Genomic DNA, 22,959 nt, shown 5'->3' on the forward strand with positions numbered 1-22,959 from the left:
AGAAGCAGAACAAAAGGAAGTTAGGCTTGAAATTTCTCGTCTAGAGAAGCGAGATAATATTTTGTCATCCCAACTTGACTCTATTGATGAGAAAATGAAGAGAGAAAGTGATGACCTTAATCAATTGAAGGAATCACATTCAAAGCTAGAGAAGATCCAAGTTAAGGATACCACTACAGCTGAGTCAATTGCTAGACGGAAGGCAACTTTGGAAGATGGATTCCGTGGGCTAGCGAATTGGATCAAGAAGAATTAGACTTCTTTATTTATTTATTCTTTGTCATTTCGATTAGCTTTTTTTTTTTTTTTTTATGTAATGAACATTCATATCAATGAATTCATTTGTTTTTTTTTTTTTTTTTTTTTTTTGAATGCTATCACTTGGCGCAACATCAAGTATGCACATATAAGCATCAAACAAAGGTATTCTCATTAAAGAAAGGAACCTTATATCATAACATGAATGTATATCTTACATGTTTTGATTTTGTCCTTTCGAAATGATAAAACAAAGAAAATTTTTCTTTGAATTTGACTGAACTTGAAAATAAAAGACAAAGTCTTCTATTTTTATTTGGATTTAAAATGAAAGACAAAGTCTTTTTTTTTTTTTTTTTTGATTTGACTGAATTTGGAAATAAAAGACAAGGTCTTTTTTTTTTTATTTGATTTGACTGAATTTGGAAATAAAAGACAAGGTCTTTTTTTTTATTTGATTTGACTGAATTTGGAAATAAAAGATAAAGTCTTTTTTTTTATTTGATTTGACTGAACTTGGAAATTCCCAAGCTGCCTACGTACTCCTTTTGAGGAGATCAAGTCAAACGTAGTTCCAAGGAATTTTTTTTTAAAACTCTTATTTTCGCATAGACCGCCCTCTCGGGTTTTCAATCTAGCGAGTTTTTTTTTTATTTGATGCCATTCATAGTTTATACTCATATGGGCAAGGAGTATTACAATTTGATTCTAAGCGTAAAAACGCTTCAAGAATTTTCCATTGATAGGTCCGATCTGTAGACCGTCCTTGTCAATAATTTTATAAGCACCATTTGTGTAGACTTCCGTGACTACATATGGTCCATCCCATTTGGGTAGGAACTTGCCCCCAGTCCGTCGAGTGATCACAATCGGCCTCCTTATAGCTAAGACCAAGTCTCCTATTTGAAATGATCGAGGACGTACTTTTTTATTGAAAGCTCTGGACATACGAGCTTGATAGCATTCCAGTCGCTTTTGAGCTTCCAATCTTCTTTCGTCTAAGGACTCAAGTTCTTCCAACCTTAATTGAGCATTTTGCTCTGTAGTAAGGCCTTCTTGGATAGCAATCCTGAGAGACGGAATTTGACATTCCAGTGGTATTACTGCTTCAACGCCATAAACCAAAGAATATGGTGTGGCTTGTGTTGGTGTTCGATAAGTTATTCGGTAGGCCCACAAAGCTTCTCCTACCCTTTCATGCCAATCCCTCTTTGACTTGGAGACAACTTTCTTTAGCAAAGTGCAGAGAGTTTTGTTAAAGGCTTCTGCAAGTCCATTTGCTGTTGCGTTGTACATGGAGGAATTATGTTGGACAAAATGAAACTTTTGACAAAGTTTGTCCATTAGATTGTTATAGAATGGTTTCCCATTATCAGTAATGATATATCGGGGAACTCCATATCTATAAATGATTTGACCTTGGATGAAATTGACAACAGTCTCTTTTTTAACTTCTTTTAATGGAAGTGCTTCCGCCCATCTTGAGAAATAATCTGTAGCTGCCAAGATATACAAATGGCCAGCAGACGATTTTGGAGTTATGGGTCCTACAACATCCAAACCCCAGGCATCAAAAGGCCATGAAGCAACAGTCGGATGTAAGGGTTCCGGTGGTTGGTGTATAAAGTTCGCATGAACTTGACAAGCTTCACATCTTTTAGCATATTCCATGGAATCTTTCACCATGGTTGACCAATAATATCCCATCCTTTTTATTCGAAAGTGAAGTTTTGGTCCGGACTGATGAACACCACATATCCCGGAATGAGCTTCTTCCAATACTTGATTCGCTTCTTCTTTGCTTAGGCATCGAAGAAATACACCATCAAAAGAACGCCGATAAAGCGTATCTTTGTAGTATATGAATCTAGAGGCACGTCGCCGAATTTCCGTTTTATGGCGATGATCACTTGGTAACTTTCCATATTTAAGAAAGTCAATGATTGGTTGCCTCCAATCCTCATTTTCAGTTGTATCAACTGAGATATTATGAACTTCTGTTTCATCTTCAGGTGTCCATGATGGAATTACCCATTTTTGAGAAATGGACATAATCGCGATATCTTTATCGGAGTTAGCCAATACAATAGCTAAGTTAGCCAATGCATCTGCTTGTCGATTTTCATTCCTTGGGACATGAATAATATTAACCATGTCAAATTTTTCCAAGAGCTTTGCAGCATGCTTCTGGTAAGGAATTAAATTGATCTTCCGGACTTCATATTTTGATAAAAGTTGATTAATAACCAACTTAGAATCTCCGAAAATTTCGAGTTGTCCGAGCTGCATCTCTAAAGCCATTTCCAAGCCAATTATCAAGGCTTGGTATTCCGCCACATTGTTGGAACACATCTCCATCAATGTGAAGGAGAAAGGCATGACTTCATTTTGAGGGGTAACAAAAACTACCCCAGCTCCTGCACCATATTTTCGTGCAGCACCATCAAAGAATAATTTCCATGATGGTATTACATCAGTGAAAAAAACTTCTTCATCCAGGAATTCTTCTGGAAGCTCCCACTCTGCTGGAATCGGATGGTCCGCTAGGAAATCCGCTAAAGCTTGTCCTTTTATAGCCTTTTGAGGTACAAAAGTAATATCAAACTCTGATAGAAGAAGGGCCCACTTTGCTAATCTTCCAGATAAGACTGGTCTTGACAAGATGAATTTAAGTGGATCCGCCTTTGAGATCAAATGAATAACATGTGCAAGCATATAATGTCTTAGCTTTTTTGTTGCAAAGACTAATGCTAGGCACACCTTTTCAATTGGTGAATAATTTAGCTCCGCACCTACCAATGTACGACTCACGTAGTATGATGCGCTTTCTTTCCCTTCGTCATCCGCTTGTCCAAGCAGTGCTCCTAATGATCGCTCTTGGGCAGCAATGTATAGGATTAATGGTCTACCTGGAATTGGTGCCTTTAATACAGGCGGATGTAGGAGGTACTCCTTGATATTATTAAAGGCATTCCGACAAGTATCATCCCATTTAAAAGAAGTCTCTTTTTTCATCAACTTATTGAATGGGTGGCATCGTCCAGCAAGGTTTGAAATAAACCTTCTAATATACGCGAGCTTCCCTTGCAAGCTTTTTAGCTCGTGTAAGTTAGTCGGTTCTGGCATTTTTAAAATGGCGTCGATTTTTGTTCGATCAATTTCAATACCTCGATGCCTTACGATGAAGCCAAGAAATTTTCCAGAAGTGACACCAAAGGCGCACTTGAGAGGATTCATCTTTAATTGAAATCGACGAAGTCTTTCAAAGATAACCCGTAAATCATCTAAATGATCTTTTCGGTTTTTGGTCTTTACGACTAAGTCGTCCACATAACATTCCACCTTTTTATGCAATATATCATCAAAGATCTTCTGCATGGCACGTTGATATGTGGCTCCGGCATTCTTCAATCCAAAAGGCATAACTTTGTAACAATATATTCCTTTTGGAGTACGGAATGCAGTGAATTCCTCATCCTTTGGGTTCATCCGAATTTGATTGTATCCAGACGAACCATCCATGAAGGATAACACTTCGTGTCCGGTAGTTGCATGAACCATTAGCTCCGTGATGGGCAATGGAAAATCATCCTTTGGACATGCTTTATTTAAATCTCGGAAGTCAACACAGACCTGTAATTGCCCATTTTTTTTCATCACTGGGACAATATTGGCAATCCATGTCGGGTATTTAACTTCTCGAATGAATCTAGCTTCAATAAGTTTATTGACTTCATTTTCAATTTTCGGGACTAATTCCGGTCGAAATCGTCTTTGAGCTTGTTTTATGGGACGTACCCCATGTTTGATAGACAAGTGATGGACAACAATCTTTGGATCTAGTCCTGGCATTTCATTGTAAGTCCATGCAAAAACATCCATATATTCTTGCAAAAGCTGGATCTATTTTGTTTCTTCTTCTGGACTTAGAAGTGCGCTTACAAATGTTGGCCTTGGATCAGCTTCAGTTCCTAGATTGATCTCCTTGAGTTCATCAACCGTAGCTTGCCCCCCATCTTCTAAGGTAGATGGTGCCGATATGGGTTCTTCATCAGAAGATGATTCGGAACTGAATTCTTTTTCAGTCACTTCCTCAATTGTGACGTGATTGACAGAAACAATCACCTTGTTTTTACCTTTATCTTTAGCTAGAGCATTACGTCTATGACGTCTTTGTCTCCTTCGTTTCTTCGGATCCTCTTTCTGGACTTTTGGCCCAAGCCTAGAAAATACAGAGACTTTTTGTACAGACTCCATTTTGTTTGATGTTGACGGATTATCACCAATCCGTTCAAATACTGAAATTCGAGTATTTTGCTCTTGTATTTGGCTCTGAGCAAGAGGCTCTACGGGCTTGTCATCATTATACTCAAAAATCTGTATCATGATTGGATTGACCGATGCTTTCTTTGCTCTAATTCGGATAGGGTGTGAGTCGCGAGATTCATGTCCCAATCCGTGTTTTGGTTGTGGAATAGATATTCCTTGTTTATTTATCACCGGAGCTTTTCCACTAGACAGAACGAAATCAAGGTCGCCAAGTTTGCATGGCTTCCCTTTTCCGTATCCAGCGTTCTCCATGAGCTTCTTTACACGTGGATCAAACCACCCATTTGAGTGGTTTCCCAAAGTTTTAGGAAGCTCAGCTTCCTCGGCATTTTCTTGTATAGAATTTAAGTCAACAATTTTCCCAATAGAAGGAATCGGAAGGATTAGGTCTTCCTTGAGAATGTCAACATCACTCTTTGACAACTCAATTTTTGATGATTCCTTTACAAAGGTTCTTGATAAGATGTCCTCAATTGAGTCATCTTTTACGTCATTTTTTGATTCCGGAATCAACACTGGAAGGGCTTCTTGGGGCATATATTCCTTTTGGTAAAATTTTGCATCCGCAAAATGAGATTCTTCACTTGCGAATGGCTTAGATTCGGCTACAATGCATTTTTCCTTGCCATCTCGACTGTACTTGAAGCATTGGTGCCATGTTGAAGGAATTACTCCATTTTCATGTAACCAGACACGTCCCAAAAGTAATTCATAGGATGTTTTGGAGTCGATTACATGAAATAAAGCTGATGATATCAAATCATCCATCTCAATCTTTAACCGGACTGTGCCAATGGCACGTTGTCCTTTTTGATTGAAACCTTGGATTGTGAGTTTGCTTTTAGAAAGCTCATTCACTGAGATTCCAATCTTTCTCATTGTATGAATGGGCATAATATTTACAGCAGATCCACAGTCAATGAGGATTCGAGATATTTTGTGTTCTCGAATGAGTCCACTAACATAAAGTGGCCTGTTATGAAGTCTTGTCCCAAGTTGTAAGTCATCGTCCGTAAAGGTAATTGTTGCCATACAATCGCCAGGACTAACTTTTCTTATTTGGGAAAATATTTTCCCTTTGTATTCTTCCGGATTGAGCAGCGTTTGAACTAGCGCCAAACGAGTATCTATTGGGAGTTCAAGGACTTCTGAGATGTTCATGTCAGAGGGAATTTCTTGGAGTGAAGTAACAACTCCTTTCTTCTCAATGTTTGAGGCTTCCATCTTAAAATCATCTCTTTCTTCATGTGACTCTTTAGAGTCTATTGCACTGATCACATATGATGTCATATGTTCATCTATAAAGTAATCTTTCGGAAAGTATTCCTTAAGAGTTACTTTCTTTCGGGGAGTTGAATGAGTGCTTTCATTCTCAACCTCAACATGTGTCTTTCTTCGATTTCTTCTTAATCGATTCTTAGGCCGAGATTTTTTATTTTCTCTCCTTCCGAGAATAGGTATTGGACTTGGAAGAGACCGGATTGGTGAAGAGTATTGTCTTTTACTTTTCACCTCTATCCAACCTTCATCTTCACTTTCAGAAGATGAATCATACATTTCTGGTGATGAATCCCACACATCTAGATCATCCGTCATGATTTCATATAACGTTGGCCTATTTGGAGCTTGTGGCCTCGGCATTCCGGGATATGCATAGACAGTGGTGGCTTCTCCATCTACAATGAACTGGACTCTTACAGCTCCTTCGGGAAGCTCAGCAGTCAGTTCTATATTTGATGATTCCTCGTTAGTTATGGACGAGGGCATCGTTTGAGATTCCATTGATATTGGAATGGGATCAAATGACCCAAAAGCCACCATTCCGCAATTAACTTCAACATTATCAGTAAGATCGAGATCGATCTTGTTTTCCCTATTCAACCGCATGATTATGTCTTTGAAGACAAAACATTTCTCAATCGGATGACTAATGATCCGATGATACTTGCAGTACTTAGGATTATCAGTTTGGCCAATTTCTTATGGCCGCTTTGAAGTAGGAAGCTCTATGAGCTTCTGTTCAAGTAATTGGTCTAGAATCCCAGACACTTCGGAATCCGCAAATGGGTATTCCTTCTCTTGCATTTGTTTCAAGGTTGGTCGCTCCTTGACTTGAGTTTGATCCTTACGAGTCTTGGACTCGAATTTAGATTTAGATTTCTATGTAGAAATCTTAACTGGGTCAGTAGTAACAGCCATGGATTCTTTAGTCCGTGAAGGCTTTGAATCCTTTTTCACTTCTTTCTTTAATTCTCGAGGGTCACTTGGCAAATGGCTTCTATGCCTTGCTATTTGGATTTCCAAGTCATGAGCTCGGGTTGCAAGTTCCTCGAAGGAATGTGGCATATTAGCTTGAAGATTGTAAAGTAACCCCCAATGCATTCCTTGAACACACATATCGATGGAGGAACTTTCGCTTATACGTTCCTTGCAATTTAGGACAAGGTTCCTCCAACGTTCAATATACTCGACCACAGCTTCTTCTTTATTCTGCCTCATTCTTGCGAGTTCCGGAGGCTAACTGTCCGTCGGGTGCTATAAAAGCGAGTTAGAAACTCGCGCTCAAGTTGATCCCAGCCTTCCATGAAACCAGCTGGAAGGTCAGTATACCATTCAAATGCAGCTCCTTTTAGGGAACGCACGAATTGTTTCACCATGGAATCACCAAATGTACCCGCGTTATTGCATGTTTCAATGAAATGAGCAACATGTTGCTTTGGGTTGCCCTTCCCATCAAATTGTTGGAACCTAGGGGGTTGATAACCCCATGGCATGCGGATTTCATCAATCCGGCGACTATATGGCTTTGCATACACTAGAGATGATTGTGGGGCTCCACCATACTAAGCTCGGATGGTGTCTACAATCATGTTTTGGAGTTGATTCACAGAGAGTGAAGCAACAGATAAGTTGGACGAATCGCGGAGAGCATTTTGTGCTGTCAAGCGATCTTGCTCTTCTTGCTTTTGTTGAGCTTTAAGAGAATTTGAACTTTCTGGAGCTTTACCTTCTCGTGAAACAACGGTTTCACGGCTCAGTTCCGTGATTGGTCCTAGGGAATCCAATCGGTTTATAAGTGCAGCAATTTGTTTGTCCTTCTCTTCTAAGGACTTTGTCAATTGATCAATGGTGACATTCATTTGTTTCACCTGATCTTCAGAACTTGTTGCCTCGGTCATCATAACCGGCACAAGAATATCTTATTCCAACGTTGGGATGTAATTATCCCACTTCCGTGATGTGGATTCCTCATATGAGGGGTTGGAATATACATATTCCATTCCTTTTGACTTGAGAGATTTGGATTCGGATTCAGACTCCGAAGACGAGGTGTAATCAGCCCACTTCCGTGATGCCAACTTCACGGAATGAGATTTGGACTCGGATTCATCACCCGAGGAGCTGGAATAGACATATTCCGCCTCTTTTGTTTCATCTTTGATTTGAAGGGATTTGGACTCGGATTCATCACCTAAGGAGCTGGAATATACATATTCCGCCTCTTTTGATTTATGGGATTTGGATTTAGATTTACTCACATGAGACTTCTTTTGACCCTTTTTTGAGAATCTTTTAAGAGGAGAAAACAATTGTGATTCTCCGGCTTTAACTCGCGTACGAGTTGCGTGAGAGACGTCATCAGTGACATCAATCTCCTTCGAAGGAATCGTGGATTCCATAATTTTGACTTAGACTGAATTTAATAAATTCAACTAAAAGATGAGAGGAGAAGAGCGTCCCACCGAGCGTGCCAGAAATTTGTACACAACAAATTTCTCAGTGTAAATTAAATACACTTAAAATTTGATACAAATTACAAATATTTAAATCAAAGTGGATTTGATCTCTTCTTTTGACGTATTCCACACGAATACGGAATCCTCTGATTTTTAGTTGAGTGCTTCAAACAAATTCTACGAATTTGAAATAAAATCCAGTTGGATTTGAGTGTTGGACTTGAATTTGGGATTTGATTGTCGGACTTGAGACTTGATGGAATTCTAAGAATTCTGGATTTAGAGAACTTGAACTTCACTTCCGAGACTTGACTTAGACTTGAGACTTGAAGGAATTCTAAGAATTCCGGATTTAAAGAACTTGGACTTTTCACTTCCGGGACTTGACTTGGATTTGAGACTTGAAGGAATTCTAAGAATTCCGGATTTAGAGAAGAAATTTGAGAGAGTCTTTAGATAGTTTCTCTCTACTCCTCTTCTCCTCTTTTTTTTTTTTTCCAAATGAGCTTGGTATTTATAGGCAAAGGGAGAAGTGGGATTTACTTATGTACCCTTGGCCTTAACCCTTGACATTAAGGGTATTGTAGAGAAATCACTTAATCAATGATTATCTCTTTAATTTAATTTAATTTTTATTTGAATTTGATTTTATTTGTATTTATCTTAGATTTTATCCATTTAATAATATTTTGGGCTTCATAAATTATTTTAATTTAGAGCCCACTATTTTATTTAATTGGACTGCAAATTTTTTGTGTCTACACTAGGGTGCTAACAAGAAAAAGTGGAGTACAATCTATTTAATGCCAAGATTAATTATACAAAAAATATAAAATTATTATTAGAAATATAAATTTTTTTATTTATTTATATGCTTAGTATATGTACAATTAGCTATTCATAAATAGATTGATCGAGATATTGATTCTGCTCTAAATATTGTTCTATACAAATCATTAAACGTAAAAAGTTACTCTTAAGGAATTAATGGAAAAAATCATATAATTTTAAATATAAAGACGTGGGTATTGTAGGTGCAATTTCTACAATCGTTGAAAAGTTAACTTGGATAACGTGAAAGTTCGTCTGTACCTTTGAATCCTATAAGTATCACAACAATAACAATCATGAAAGTTCTTTGATCAGACTGGGGGGTATCGGTCGTAAAGGCTCCGACGATCAAGTCAGTGACAATCAGAGATGGAAGATCGGCGATGGCTAGAGTGTTTCTGGCTGAATATTTTGTGAGACGTGGGAAAATGACTTTCTTTGGTTTTCAATGTCCAAATCCCCCCTTTTACCCCAAGGTAGGAGAAGCGTATTTATATGAGAGTAAGGTTTGTCTCGGAAGTCATGTCACCAACTCGTGTCCTTTTTTTGGTAAAACCCAAGGTATAAACGTATAAAAGTCAAGCATAGTGATGTGTTCGGGTCTGTAGACGAAAAGCAAGATGGGAGTGTCAGGACATGTGATTGGGGTTGGACACGTGTCGATCACGGGATAGAGAATCAAAGTGAGCAAACATATATCAATTGATATCATATGGCTGAAAGATCATACCTGGAGATACGTACCTATCAGGTCCAAGGGTACAGGTGTGAACTGGATTGGACACGTTCTTCGAAGGTGGATATTCGGTCGTTGGCTAGGTGCCTTGGCGCCTCCATGGTCGTGGCACCACAAGGAACACGAGAACTCTTGTCTGATAATGACGTTCTGAATACAGTGAAGTAGACTAAGATGTGATTTTAGCCACTATTGTCAGAAGTGGTGTCAGGATTACTATTCATAGCCACGTGACCGTGATGTTTGCGGACATAGTTTTGAGGACTTCACATGGACTTTAACGTATGTCAGCTGGACCAGCGAAGTAGGTATTTTGAACTTGGGCTTGTTTCTAAGTGGCCCAGTGGGGTCATACGATTTTTGGTAACCACAAGTGTGTATGTATATATATATATATAATACTTCTCTTATAAATACACCCATAAAATATATAGTTTATGGATTTCTTATCTCAGTCGTTGGATCTGACCAACAGCTGCAATTAAAATGTCATTAAAAATTGGCCCAGATTGCTCCAAGGCTTCTAACTCGTGTGGAATGTTTAGTGAGAAAATTAAAAGAGACCACATATTCTTGTATAATATATATACTCTAGTTGGTGACAAACATGCAAATATATTAATTAATGAATTATTGCTATATTTAATATATGATTCGATAAATTTCAGACAATGGTCACAATTGTAGTCAACAAGAGTTTGCTTATTTAACTTATAATAAACCATATATTATAATTAATTAGCAGAGAATTAGTCCAAATGGCTTAATGTAGAGAATAATAACATATCATCTTGGAAATTGTAATCTGAGGTTTGATATCTGAATCAGAATCTTCTTCAACCTTGGTTAGATCAATTTTTAAAATCAAAACAGGAGCAGAACTAATAACCATCTCTCTCTCTCTCTCTCTCTCTCTCTCTCTCTCTCTATATATATATATATATATATATATATATATATATGTATGTATTAAATTGGAAGATGGTTATGGTGACATTTATTATTTGGGAAAATCCCTGCAATATTGAATCGAATCATAGCTACCAACTGGACCACATTGCCATCCCTGTTATGATATCATCATGTTCATATATATGAGAAAACTGACAATAACATGAGGAATAAACATTTCTCCAGGATGATTTAATTTGAACTCTCTACATAAACACACAGTGAGTTATCAAATACTTTAGAAGAGTGAATATTCGTGATTTACATGTGTCACGTAATTTAGAGTTTTGGGGGTAATGACATCACCTAAATTTGTAGTATTTGGATTTGATTTTTTTTTTTTACACAAATGAATTATTGTAAACCTACGTTTCGTGCACTATGTAATTGTATTTATTATACACGTGTTCTATAATATTTTTTTCTTTCTCAATAAATGCTTGGTATCCTTCTTCGCGTCTTTTGTTATCTTAAGATCAAGTTTCAAATATGCGAAAACTATTTGATCTTCTCTTCCCTTATTCACTTTAATATTTACTGTGACTGATGTAATTGTTATGAAGTTTGTTTGAATGGAGAGAGGGATCAAGAGTTCTATATATAATTTTCTCTATGACTCAATCTATAAAAAGTCATAAATGTGTATGCAACCCTTAATTTACTCTATGACGAATGTATTTTTTGTATTCATCTTGATTAATATGATACATTAACTTTAGTGATACATTATAATGATGTATGAATTTGATTTTGCATTTATGATAGATGAATATATAACAATCAAATATTTAATATTTAAAATAATAAATGACACATGTCAAATATATAAAAAGTATTCATGTTTATGTGGACGATTTTGCCCATAAGCAGGTTTAATTCATTCTTCGTGTTTGACGCTTGGTGGAGCTACGCGACCCACTGTGCCGGAACCATCAACTGCCATCTGGGTATTGTTCGTTCCAACCTTGAGAGTGAGTTTGTGGTTCTCAGGCAGGGGTTGACGACGGTGATGGAGTTGCTCTTGATGTCCTCCGTAATGCATTTCACTGACCTGATTGGACGGCGATGGAGCTGCTCTTGATGTCTCCATAACGTATTTCACTGCCCGATTGCAACTCGAAGCGGAGCGATTGAGACAACAAGAAGAGAAACCCCAAGGTGGTTGCTGTGTTTCGTCTCTGGCAATTGAACGCAATCAAAGGAGAAGGAGAGTGGGGAAAAAGGAGAAGGAGAGGCGGCAATTCCAACCCAGGTGGATAGTCATTGGCTAGGACACGTAATGTTTTGAAGGAATTAATAAGCTTCAATTGAAAAAATATCCGCCTTTTATTCTAATTTTTAAAATTTTTTTATTAATATTATTAATTATTTTTAATTCGTTACAATTTAAATGCATAATACCTCTACATGTAATTTACACAACCCTTTTAACACCATATATGCTATCGTAAAAGTATAACCAAACACCTAATAGTATTTCAATAACCATATATATTATCATTTATTATATATAATATACACTATAATATATGTTACTGACAAAGAGGGGTGGTTGTGAGTTTCTATTATTATTTTTGAAAAGATCATAGATATGATTTTATTAAGTTATCAAATAAATTAGGTAATTGAGACTCGTAAATAGTCTTATCGTCATAAAAATAGAGTACAACTAAAAAGACTAAAAAAGAAAAAGAAAAAAACACAAAAACGATCATCGTCAGACAATCTCGAATGGTACGTATTACACCCGAATATTGCCAAGCGGTCACCGAACGATTTCATACTCCAGTGGGGAAAAAAAACTATAAAAAAAAAATAAAAATCTGATCAGTATTAGATAACCGAGAAACTCTCTTAACATATTCAACGAAATGCCATAGTATTCAACAAGAGGCAATAAAGGAACACTTCCTAATACTCACGGACGAGGATAAAAACACTTATTGCCTTAATTACCCACTAATATTTTTTTTTTTTTGAGAAGCATTACCCACTAATATTATTAGATAACAATGAAATTTTATAAAAAAATACAGTAGTGTTGGGTAGATCATGAGGGACTTAGTATCTTAAACGAAATTTTAAAACGTTTTAACTCTCACAATACATGTTAGATTTAAAGAAAAATTACATATTTAGAATCAGCACATAAATACTCTTTCTAACAAGATTCATTGTAGATGAGTTTTATCGAATAAATCTTAATTTCGTTGTTTTTTTCAATGGAATTTCAAAAACAAATAAATTCATAACTAAAATAATGAATTTTAGACTATACTTTAAAAAATAATAGAATTTATATTAAAACAATAAATTTTGAACAATGAATTGGGGATAAAAGAGCAAAATAAAACTATTCTATTGATTAATCAATGGAATAAATATGTTGGACTCTCATATACTACCAAACTGAATGGGTTAGAAAAAAAAATTATCCTCTTTTAACCTTCTAGAAGGCAAGGAAGTTTCCCAATATCAATGCAACCTGAAGAAGAAAACTATTTATAATAATAAAATTCAAAATTTCAAACAAAACGGGAGATTTGTATAACTAACTAAATTACACGTTTGCCCCTTCTAGATGACGCGCTCGCAATTCACTCTCTGTCTTCTTTAGTAAATTACCGGTGCCATTTTTTTTAATTATCATTATCCCATTTATAGCGTAAATAAATAAATATATTTGCGCCAATTGCAGCAAACTTTTCAATACAGTTGGCAAAGCTATTGAATCTTCTTCGTCTTGTTCAAACTTACTGTGCCAGCCCCCGCCCAATTTGACTCTTAAACGTGCCCCATACTGTTCCCATTCCTTTATAAAAGCCTGCTCCAACATCATCAACTACGAACAATTAATTTTCTCTATCGCAATTTTTTTTTTCTCTCTATCGAAGTTCAAATCTCTGGCGTCGGAGAAGTTTGTTATTCTTTCATTGATTCAAGAGCGAAAAGCGTGAGTTCAGTTGTATATGCTGAGACACAAGCGTGTCTCTTAGCATTCGCAATTCCGGACTGAAGTTTTTCGTGGCATCGAGATTCGCGGAGTGTCTATATTTGGATTGTAGGGCTTAGCTGTGTGTGATCAGGCAAGAAGCCGCAAGCGTAGTGGTCGGAAATTTGGACTAAACCGGTTTAAGTAAGGCCTCGGAAGAGCAAACAGACTGTTACTGACCGGAGTTCTTGTTGGATCAATAAGATGGCTGCGGGGTTGGTCGGTGATGATCTAGCTAGATCTATGAGCAGCCGAAGAAGTGGGAACTTCGGGAGCCGCCGGAGTTGGGCGTCGGCGAGCATAAGGGAAGTTTGGGCGCCACCACCGGACGTGTTCAGTCGGAGCAATAGACAGGAGAACGACGATGAGGACGAGCTCCGGTGGGCCGCCATCGAGCGACTACCGACATATGACCGGCTGAGGAAGGGGATGCTGTCGCAAGTTCTAGAGAACGGAAAAGTCGCTCATCATGAAGTGGATGTGACGAGACTTGGTATGCAAGATAAGAAACAATTAATGGAGAGTATTCTCAAGGTTGTGGAGGAAGATAATGAAAGGTTCCTTAGGAGACTGAGGGACAGGACTGATAGGTGAAAAACTTCTCTTCTCCTGATTCCGTTTTCTTTATGAAACAAAGGTCATTCGCATTTTTTTTTTGGCTTCGATTAGTTTAATTTATTTAAAATTTTTGATGTGGTTTTTGATACAGAGTCGGAATTGAGATTCCAAAAATTGAGGTCAGGATGGAGAATCTATCGGTACAGGGCGATGTGCGTGTCGGGAGCAGAGCACTTCCTACTTTGTTTAACGCCGCTGTGAACGCAGCAGAGGTAACTCGTTCTTTCCTCAATCTTCGCTGGACCTTCTTGATGTGATGGTCCCTGTTTGTTTTTCTCTTTTGACATTTTTTATCTCTTGATATGTTGCATGCTGTTTTCGTCTTAGTATATGCAGGCAATTGATTTAATGCTTTTAGTGAAACTGATTCTGTTTCTCTTCTTTTTTTAATTTGTTTTGAACAACAGTCTGTTCTTGGAGCCATTCATCTAGCCCCTTCCAAGAAAAGAAAAATTCAGATTCTTAAAGATATTAGTTGCATAATCAAACCGTCAAGGTACTTTCATGAAATTGGTTTGTAATTTTCTGCTATAAACGCAAAATTGATGCTGCAAGTTAAATTTGCGTATTGGAAGAAGTAGATAGTTTACTTTGGACTATATATTTTTTGACTAATTACTCACATATGGCAATTTTGCAGGATGACCCTTCTTCTGGGTCCTCCAGGGTCAGGTAAAACAACAATGTTGTTGGCACTTGCAGGGAAGCTTCCGAAGGACCTAAAGGTGCATTTGATACTTGTATTACAATGTTAATTTGATTTTGCATTATCATTATGCATAACAGATGATATCCGGTTTCTAATCAATCTGATTGTACAGTCATCTGGGAAAATCACGTACTGTGGTCATGGACTGAATGAGTTTTATCCACAAAGGACCTGCGCTTATATTAGTCAATATGATCTTCATAATGGAGAGATGACAGTGAGAGAGACATTGGATTTCTCAGGGCGCTGCTTAGGTGTTGGGACAAGATATGAAATGTTGGCAGAACTCTCAAGGCGTGAAAAAGAAGCAGGAATTAAGCCAGACCCGGAGATTGATGCATTCATGAAAAACACATCAATGGCAGGCCAGGAAACCAGTTTGGTTACAGATTATGTTCTCAAGGTTTGTCTTCCATATTTCAAGTCACGACAAAATTTCTTACTCTCTGTTGAACACAATACTTAAAGATATTAAGTTATTATGAATATCTTGCAGATGCTGGGGTTGGATATTTGTGCGGACATTATGGTTGGGAATGAAATGAGAAGAGGTATATCTGGTGGACAAAAGAAGCGTGTGACAACGGGTATGTATTTTCAGGACAAGAGTAACCATTTGACAAGTATAGTTTACTCACTGCTTTGTTGCTCAATTGTTAGCTGTTGGACATACAGCTGCCCAAAATTCTAGAATAGAACTCAATTTCCTATTGCTTTATTTATTGTTTTTTTCAATGTGCGTCAATTTCGCATTGAGATGCCTCTGGATTTTGTGTATGTGTGTTCATGGACTTTGAAACTTATATTGAGGTGAGTGATACGGGTTACATATGCTGTAAAAACTGATTGTATTCAAGTTAACTTATCTTTATCAACCATCCGATCCCTTCTACATATTTTTCTCTTTTTTTTTATCTTCATGTTCTTAGTTTCTGGTGTTTGAGCGTTAATAATTTTATGTCACCAGACTGAAAATTGTTATTTGAACTGAGTGCAGGAGAGATGTTGGTTGGGCCAGCAAAGGCTCTTTTTATGGATGAAATATCAACAGGACTGGACAGTTCCACCACTTTCCAGATTTGCAAGTTCCTGAGGCAAATGGTTCATATAATGGATGTGACAATGGTCGTATCTCTTCTCCAGCCAGCGCCAGAGACTTATGATCTTTTTGATGACATTATCCTACTTTCAGATGGTCAAATTGTTTACCAAGGTCCCAGAGAGAATGTCCTTGAATTCTTTGAATACATGGGTTTCAAGTGCCCTGAAAGAAAAGGAGTTGCCGACTTTCTGCAAGAGGTAACTTCTAAGAAGGATCAGGAACAATATTGGTACAGGAAGAACCAGACATATAGATACATTTCGGTTCCTGACTTTGTGCAAGGCTTACAGTCGTTCCACATTGGCCAACAGCTTGCATCAGATCTGAGGGTTCCTTATGATAAATCTAGAGCCCATCCAGCAGCATTGGTGAAGGAGAAGTATGGCATTTCCAGTTGGGAATTGCTTAAGGCATGCTTTGCAAGAGAGTGGCTGCTAACTAAACGCAATAGTTTTGTGTACATATTCAAGACTACCCAGATAACAATCATGTCATTAGTTACTATGACAGTTTTCTTTAGGACAGAGATGACAGCAGACACATTTGAAGGCGGTAACAAATATTTTGGAGCACTCTTCTTCAGTTTGATTAATGTCATGTTCAATGGCATGGCAGAACTTCCAATGACCGTCTTCAGGCTCCCTGTTTTCTATAAACAGAGGGATTCTTTGTTCTATCCTTCATGGGCATTTGCCTTACCTATATGGGTCCTTAGGATCCCTTTATCCTTCATGGAATCAGCTATTTGGATCGCTTTTACATACTACACAATTGGTTTTGCTCCAGCTGCCAGCAGGTACGAGTGGCTTATTGTGTTTGAATTTTCTTTGTAAAGGTTTTCTCATCCCTTGATTGATTAGGAAATTTCATAGAAAATCTGGTTATTCAATTGATGTTGCATATCATGGGCTTATTGATGGCCATGACTTAGTGATACTTACAGCAGTAGGTTTTTCGTACTGATAGTTTCTTTTCCTTTATTTCTTCAGGTTTTTCCGACAATTTTTGGCATATTTTTGTATACATCAGATGGCTCTAGGGCTTTTTCGGTTCATTGCCGCTGTTGGAAGAACAGACGTTGTTTCCAACACCCTGGGTTCCTTTGCTTTGCTGGTTGTTTTTGTGCTTGGAGGATCGATTGTTTCCAGAGGTACGTCATTGATTCCATCTTGCTATTAAATTGTTAGTTGAAGCATGTTGTTTCTGACACTATTGAATTATATTGTGAACCATTTCTTTAAATCATTCCTTGTTGTGCCTACAGATGCAATCAAACCATGGTTGATATGGGGCTTCTATAGTTCTCCTATGATGTATGGGCAGAATGCCATACTCATAAATGAATTCCTTGATGAAAGATGGAGCGCAGTAAGTCTCATTGGGCTTCAATTTTCTTTTTTTTTTTTGGATCCCTATCACTCTTTTTTTCTATAATTCTAGGGATGCAAGTGATGGTAACAGACTTTTACATTTTGTCTCATGCAGCCCAATGAAGACACGAGAATTGACGCTCCTACACTTGGGCAAGCGATTCTCAAGAATAGAGGCTTCTTTACGGAGAACTATTGGTATTGGATTTGCATTGGAGCACTATTCGCCTTCTCTGTCCTCTTCAACTTGTTATTTATTGCGGCGTTGACTTTCTTAAATCGTAAGTTCTTCTATCATTTGTGAGGTTGCTATGGTGAAATTGCAATCTAATGCTGATACTGTCTTTATATTTGTGGACTTAATTTCAGCCTTGGGAGACTCTCAACATGTTGTCCCGGATGAGGATGAGGGCCAGAAGAAAAGGAATGCATCCCAAGGACAACCCAGAACAGAAGGTTCATACCCCAACCCTCTTCTAATATAGAATTATATATCCTTAGTAGACAATCCTTGCACAAAGTCAGGAAAATACTATGAGAGGAGAGCGAGAGAGAGAGAATGGAGAGAACTTTGCATTAAAGGAGGCATGACTATTGAAAAAAATGCTCAATTGTATCTCGAACTAAATGTAAAATAGGCATTTAAATATCAAACTTGTTCAAAGTTTGGACCATTGCTAGTGAAGCATCTTATTTGAGGAATCTGAATTCTAAACTTTTATGAATTGGGACAGGTACGGCAATGGCGGTCAGAAATTCTTCAGAAGTGGTTGGAGATTCAGAGCATGGGCCAAAAAGAGGAATGGTCTTACCCTTCGAGCCCCTTTCGCTTGCATTCAATCATGTGAACTACTATGTGGATATGCCTGCTGTAAGTCACTCATTCTTTTTCTGGTTTATATGAATTATTGTGCTTCATATTAGGTTTTTTTCTCTCTCTTATGCAAGTTAGAATAGTGATGCATAAAAAAGTCTATTTGCCATTGGACTCAAGATGGTTTCCATCTTGCGGCAAGTTGTCTTATTAGGATGCAACTCTTTGCGTTGCTCTGATAAGGATGCAACTATATCAACTTCCGTAACCTAAATGATTCTTTTACTGGTAAATCTTGTGTTGTAATAGATACGTGAACAGCATGAATGAGGTATATTATTCACTAGCATAATTATTTTCCTCGCCAATGATTTCTCTTCTTATTGCTTCAAAATCACTTCGGAGAAATTACCTTGTGTAAGGTTAAAACCCACATTACACCCTAACCTCCAAATGCAGGGTCTTTTAATTGTGGTCTACCACAATGAGGCTACTTGGGAACCCTGCTAGAGTGGTGCAAGTGAACAGTTTGCATCTTGGTGCCCATAGTATATATGCTAATTTGAACTTTTTCTTGGGAACCTCGTTAAAGATTTGAAACTGCTAATGCTTTCTTCTTACAATCTTGAAGCTCTCTGTCAGCATAAGATCTTGTTGAAATTGTTGTGATTCTACAAATGATCATTGAGGCAAAAGATCATTTTTTTGTACAGGAAATGAAGGCCCAAGGAGTTGATGAGGACCGACTTCAATTGCTACGAGAAGTTAGCGGTGCTTTCAGACCAGGGATACTGACGGCATTAGTTGGTGTTAGTGGTGCTGGGAAGACAACCCTGATGGATGTGTTAGCAGGAAGGAAGACTGGTGGCTATATTGAAGGAACCATAAGCATCTCTGGCTACCCAAAGAAACAAGATACATTTGCCCGTGTGAGCGGCTACTGTGAACAGAATGACATTCATTCACCACATGTTACAGTTTATGAATCTGTCTTGTACTCAGCATGGCTTCGTCTTCCTAAAGACATAAACCAGGAAAAACGAAAAGTACGTTGAACTTGTTCTGAAATATACTTTATACCTGATAATTATTATTGTTATTATTGTCATGATCCTCACTATCTGAACTACTTCCTCCATTGAAATTTATTTCCTCACGTGTGCTACAGATGTTTGTCGAAGAGGTGATGGAATTAATTGAGCTCAACCCATTGAGGGATGCTATTGTTGGCCTTCCAGGAGTAGATGGTCTTTCAACGGAGCAAAGGAAGAGGCTGACAATAGCAGTAGAGTTAGTTGCTAACCCCTCAATCATCTTTATGGATGAGCCGACATCTGGCCTTGATGCCAGAGCTGCTGCTATTGTTATGCGCGCAGTGAGAAATACTGTGGATACTGGTAGAACTGTCGTGTGCACAATTCACCAGCCGAGCATAGACATTTTTGAGGCTTTTGATGAGGTATGGCTGGACTTTCAAAATTGTTAGGTTGTTTGTGTCTTTATATGTATGTATGTAGAAAACGTATAAAGTTCTGTGCCTGTTTATCTCACCTTCAACTGGATATTTGCGGATACTGCAGTTGTTTTTAATGAAAAGAGGAGGGCGTGTCATATATGCTGGACCACTTGGACGTCGTTCTCACAAGCTTGTAGAATACTTTGAGGTAAGTGGTTTTTTTTTTATTTTTGCTTTCCTATATGTTATTTGGCATAAAAGGATACAAGTTTTTCTTGAAGCTGTATACACAAGGTTGTTCGCCATAGACTTGCAAGTCTTTCTGCTAATATAAATTGCAATCTAGACTAAATTCCATAACTTGTTACAGGCTGTCCCAGGGGTTCCTAAGATCAAGGAAGGATACAATCCTGCGACATGGATGCTTGATGTCACTGCTACGTCTGTTGAGGCTCAACTGAATGTGGATTTCGCTGAAATTTATTCAAACTCGTCACTTTATCAGTAAGTGAAAATGGGATAGTGCACTTATTTCTTTGTTATTGGACTTATTTTTCTGCTAACTTTTTTCTTGCTTGGACTACATTGTTGGCTTTATTATACTTATTTTTTTTACTTGGACCAATTTTTAGGAGGAATGAGGAGCTTATCAAGGAGCTTAGTGCTCCACCACCAGGCTCCAAGGATCTTTACTTCCCAACTGTATACTCCCAACCTTTTCCCACTCAGTTGAGAGCTTGCTTCTGGAAACAGTGGAATTCTTATTGGAAGAACCCTCAGTATAATGCCATTCGATTTTTCATGACAACTTGCATTGGTCTTATATTTGGTCTCATCTTTTTGGACAAAGGAAAAGAATTGTAAGTGTGTGTTGAATACTTTTTGTATCAATCGTTATTTTGGATTTAGAAACTTAAGTCTGCGATCCAATGGTAGGAGTGCGTGGACCCGTCACATTCCTATATGCACTTTATTCATTGGATTTGGTTGTTGAGTATTCCACTGTCTGATCAAAATTTGTTATTTTTACAGAAATACTCAACAAGATTTAATGAATATATTGGGAGCCATGTATGCCGCAGTCCTTTTTCTTGGAGCAGGCAATGCAAATTCTGTGCAGTCTATTGTCGCCATTGAAAGGACAGTTTTCTACCGTGAAAGAGCAGCTGGGATGTATTCTCCACTTCCATATGCATTTGCTCAGGTAACTTCGCACAATCCTCCTCCTATAGGAGTTTCTTCATTTGTCTTTCTCACTTTGTTCTCACTCCCCAAATCCTGGCCTTTTTATGTCTTCCAATAGGATTTATCTTAATTGTTTGACCAAATAGACACGATTAGAATGGACAATTAAGAAAATTCTCTATTTAAAGCTAGCAGTTTCAAGCAGGTGTGGTTGATACTATTGGTAGAACTGACAAGATGAATTGATTGGAAGAATAATTGTCAAGCAGATGAGTATTTTACTAAAGAACTACTTCTCTCCTTGTGCAGGTGGCAATAGAGGGAATCTATGTTTTTATTCAGACTCTAATATATGGCGTTATCCTTTATTCTATGATGGGATTCGGGTGGCAAGTGGAAAGATTCTTGTGGTTCTACTACTGCATATTTATGTGTTTCATGACCTTCACATTGTACGGCATGATGGTTGTTGCTCTGACTCCAGGCGCCCAAATTGCTGCCATTACCATGTCCTTCCTCCTGAGTTTCTGGAATTTGTTCTCTGGTTTTGTCATTGCTAGGACGGTACGTTTTTTTAACTTCATATCTGCATACACATTACAGAGTTGAACAACTCATTATGGGAACATCCACATCCTAATTAAGAACGAACTTCATATTAGAATCTTTGCAAATTCTGAATAATCTTCATAATGCCAGAGATGGTTACAAGTTTCAACAACTACTTATCACATACGTTTTGCTGTTGTCGTGGTGGTGTTCATTAAATAACAACTTTCTGTGTATGTTGAGCAAGTTTTCTAACAAAATAATTGGAAATTTGATGGCATAGTTAATTTGCCTTGTAATTTTATCCACAATCCATAACCTTGACATAAATCAGTTGATCAGAATAGATTTCAAGCTGTTTAAGCTGTTTTGTGCACTTTTTTTTTAAATAATTATAGAACTTTATGACTTCCTCTTTGTGTTCATGACCTGACATCCAATTTACTTTTACCATTGCAGCAAATACCTATTTGGTGGAGGTGGTACTATTGGGGCTCACCTGTGGCTTGGACACTATATGGCCTTATCACATCTCAGGTTGGCAAAAGAGACATCATGCTGGAAGTGCCTGGTACTAACGGTACTGTGCCCATCAAGCAGTTCATTAAAGACAGCTTCGGATATGATTATGATTTCCTCCCGGTAGTTGCCGTTGTTGATGCAGCCTTTGTGTTTGCGTTCTTCGGCGTCTTCGTGTATGGCATTAGATTCCTCAATTTCCAAAGGAGATAGAACTGCTTTAAACAAAACATGTTGGTATTTAATTTGTAGGTCAATAAAAAATCACTTATTGTATTCTATTAGTTGAGGATGATGGGGGAAGAAGTTACCTCCTTTTTTCTTTTGTTTTCCTCCCTTCTTCATCTTTTGTTTTTTTGTTTTTTCCTCATCATTATATAGAACAAAGGGATGCTTTGTACACAAATTACTTCGTAATTTCTTTTAATAAACTTAGCATCATCTCTCATTTTATGTTTTTGGTATTACTATGTTCTTAGATGATTGATCCACCTAACTACCCAGGTGCTTGGGATGCTTGGATCAATTCTCATCCTGTAAAACTTTGATTCCATATCAAAAAATAAAAATGCGTGTAGGAGACATCCACCACCAATATAACTTTGTTTCCATATCAATAAAACTATGTTATTTGTTCTCGAAAACGTGTCTATAATCATCTGTAAAATAGATGCAATTGCCTCTCTCAAACCCTAGTTCCATGGCAGAATCGAATTTGGAATTACTTTTACCCAGAAACAAAACTTGGTCTCCTAAATCATCCAACTTAACCCATGCCATCCGATCAAAGTCTAGTTTGTAAA

At 37.6% G+C, this 22,959-nt stretch overlaps 2 protein-coding genes across 2 annotated transcripts; one reads left to right on the top strand and one right to left on the bottom strand.

Annotated features, from left to right (window-relative positions):
- Positions 1-966: 966 nt before the first annotated feature.
- On the bottom strand, positions 967-4,140 carry LOC120012419. The gene is made up of 3 exons (XM_038863844.1): positions 2,210-4,140; positions 1,711-2,125; positions 967-1,581 (listed from the first exon to the last, which is right to left on the bottom strand). Exons 1-3 carry the CDS (start codon positions 4,138-4,140, stop codon positions 967-969), a joined length of 2,961 nt encoding a protein of 986 aa, XP_038719772.1.
- Positions 4,141-14,038: 9,898 nt separating this feature from the next.
- On the top strand, positions 14,039-22,609 carry LOC120011716 (ABC transporter G family member 34-like). The gene is made up of 20 exons (XM_038862819.1): positions 14,039-14,424; positions 14,544-14,664; positions 14,860-14,948; positions 15,093-15,177; positions 15,274-15,564; positions 15,658-15,748; positions 16,159-17,059; positions 17,253-17,413; positions 17,528-17,631; positions 17,749-17,914; positions 18,003-18,089; positions 18,368-18,504; positions 19,161-19,493; positions 19,616-19,906; positions 20,028-20,111; positions 20,274-20,407; positions 20,536-20,763; positions 20,936-21,107; positions 21,398-21,652; positions 22,097-22,609. Exons 1-20 carry the CDS (start codon positions 14,039-14,041, stop codon positions 22,367-22,369), a joined length of 4,389 nt encoding a protein of 1,462 aa, XP_038718747.1. The 3' UTR covers positions 22,370-22,609.
- The last annotated feature ends 350 nt before the right edge of the window (positions 22,610-22,959 follow it).

This window comes from Tripterygium wilfordii, chromosome 13, assembly GCF_013401445.1.
Source record: "Tripterygium wilfordii isolate XIE 37 chromosome 13, ASM1340144v1, whole genome shotgun sequence".
Lineage (NCBI taxonomy): Eukaryota > Viridiplantae > Streptophyta > Magnoliopsida > Celastrales > Celastraceae > Tripterygium > Tripterygium wilfordii.

Bases quoted from the DNA above. Each gene is read 5' to 3' on its own strand.
- LOC120012419 (XM_038863844.1), bottom strand. From the start codon at position 4,140: ATGGATGTTTTTGCATGGACTTACAATGAAATGCCAGGACTAGATCCA. The intron at 2,126-2,209 runs GCAACCAATCAT...ACGTGCCTCTAG, and splicing joins ACTGAAAATGAGGATTGGAG to ATTCATATACTACAAAGATA. The intron at 1,582-1,710 runs GTTAAAAAAGAG...CTTTGTCAAAAG, and splicing joins AAGCACTTCCATTAAAAGAA to TTTCATTTTGTCCAACATAA.
- LOC120011716 (XM_038862819.1), top strand. From the start codon at position 14,039: ATGGCTGCGGGGTTGGTCGGTGATGATCTAGCTAGATCTATGAGCAGC. The intron at 14,949-15,092 runs GTACTTTCATGA...GCAATTTTGCAG, and splicing joins TGCATAATCAAACCGTCAAG to GATGACCCTTCTTCTGGGTC. The intron at 17,632-17,748 runs GTAAGTCTCATT...TGTCTCATGCAG, and splicing joins TTGATGAAAGATGGAGCGCA to CCCAATGAAGACACGAGAAT.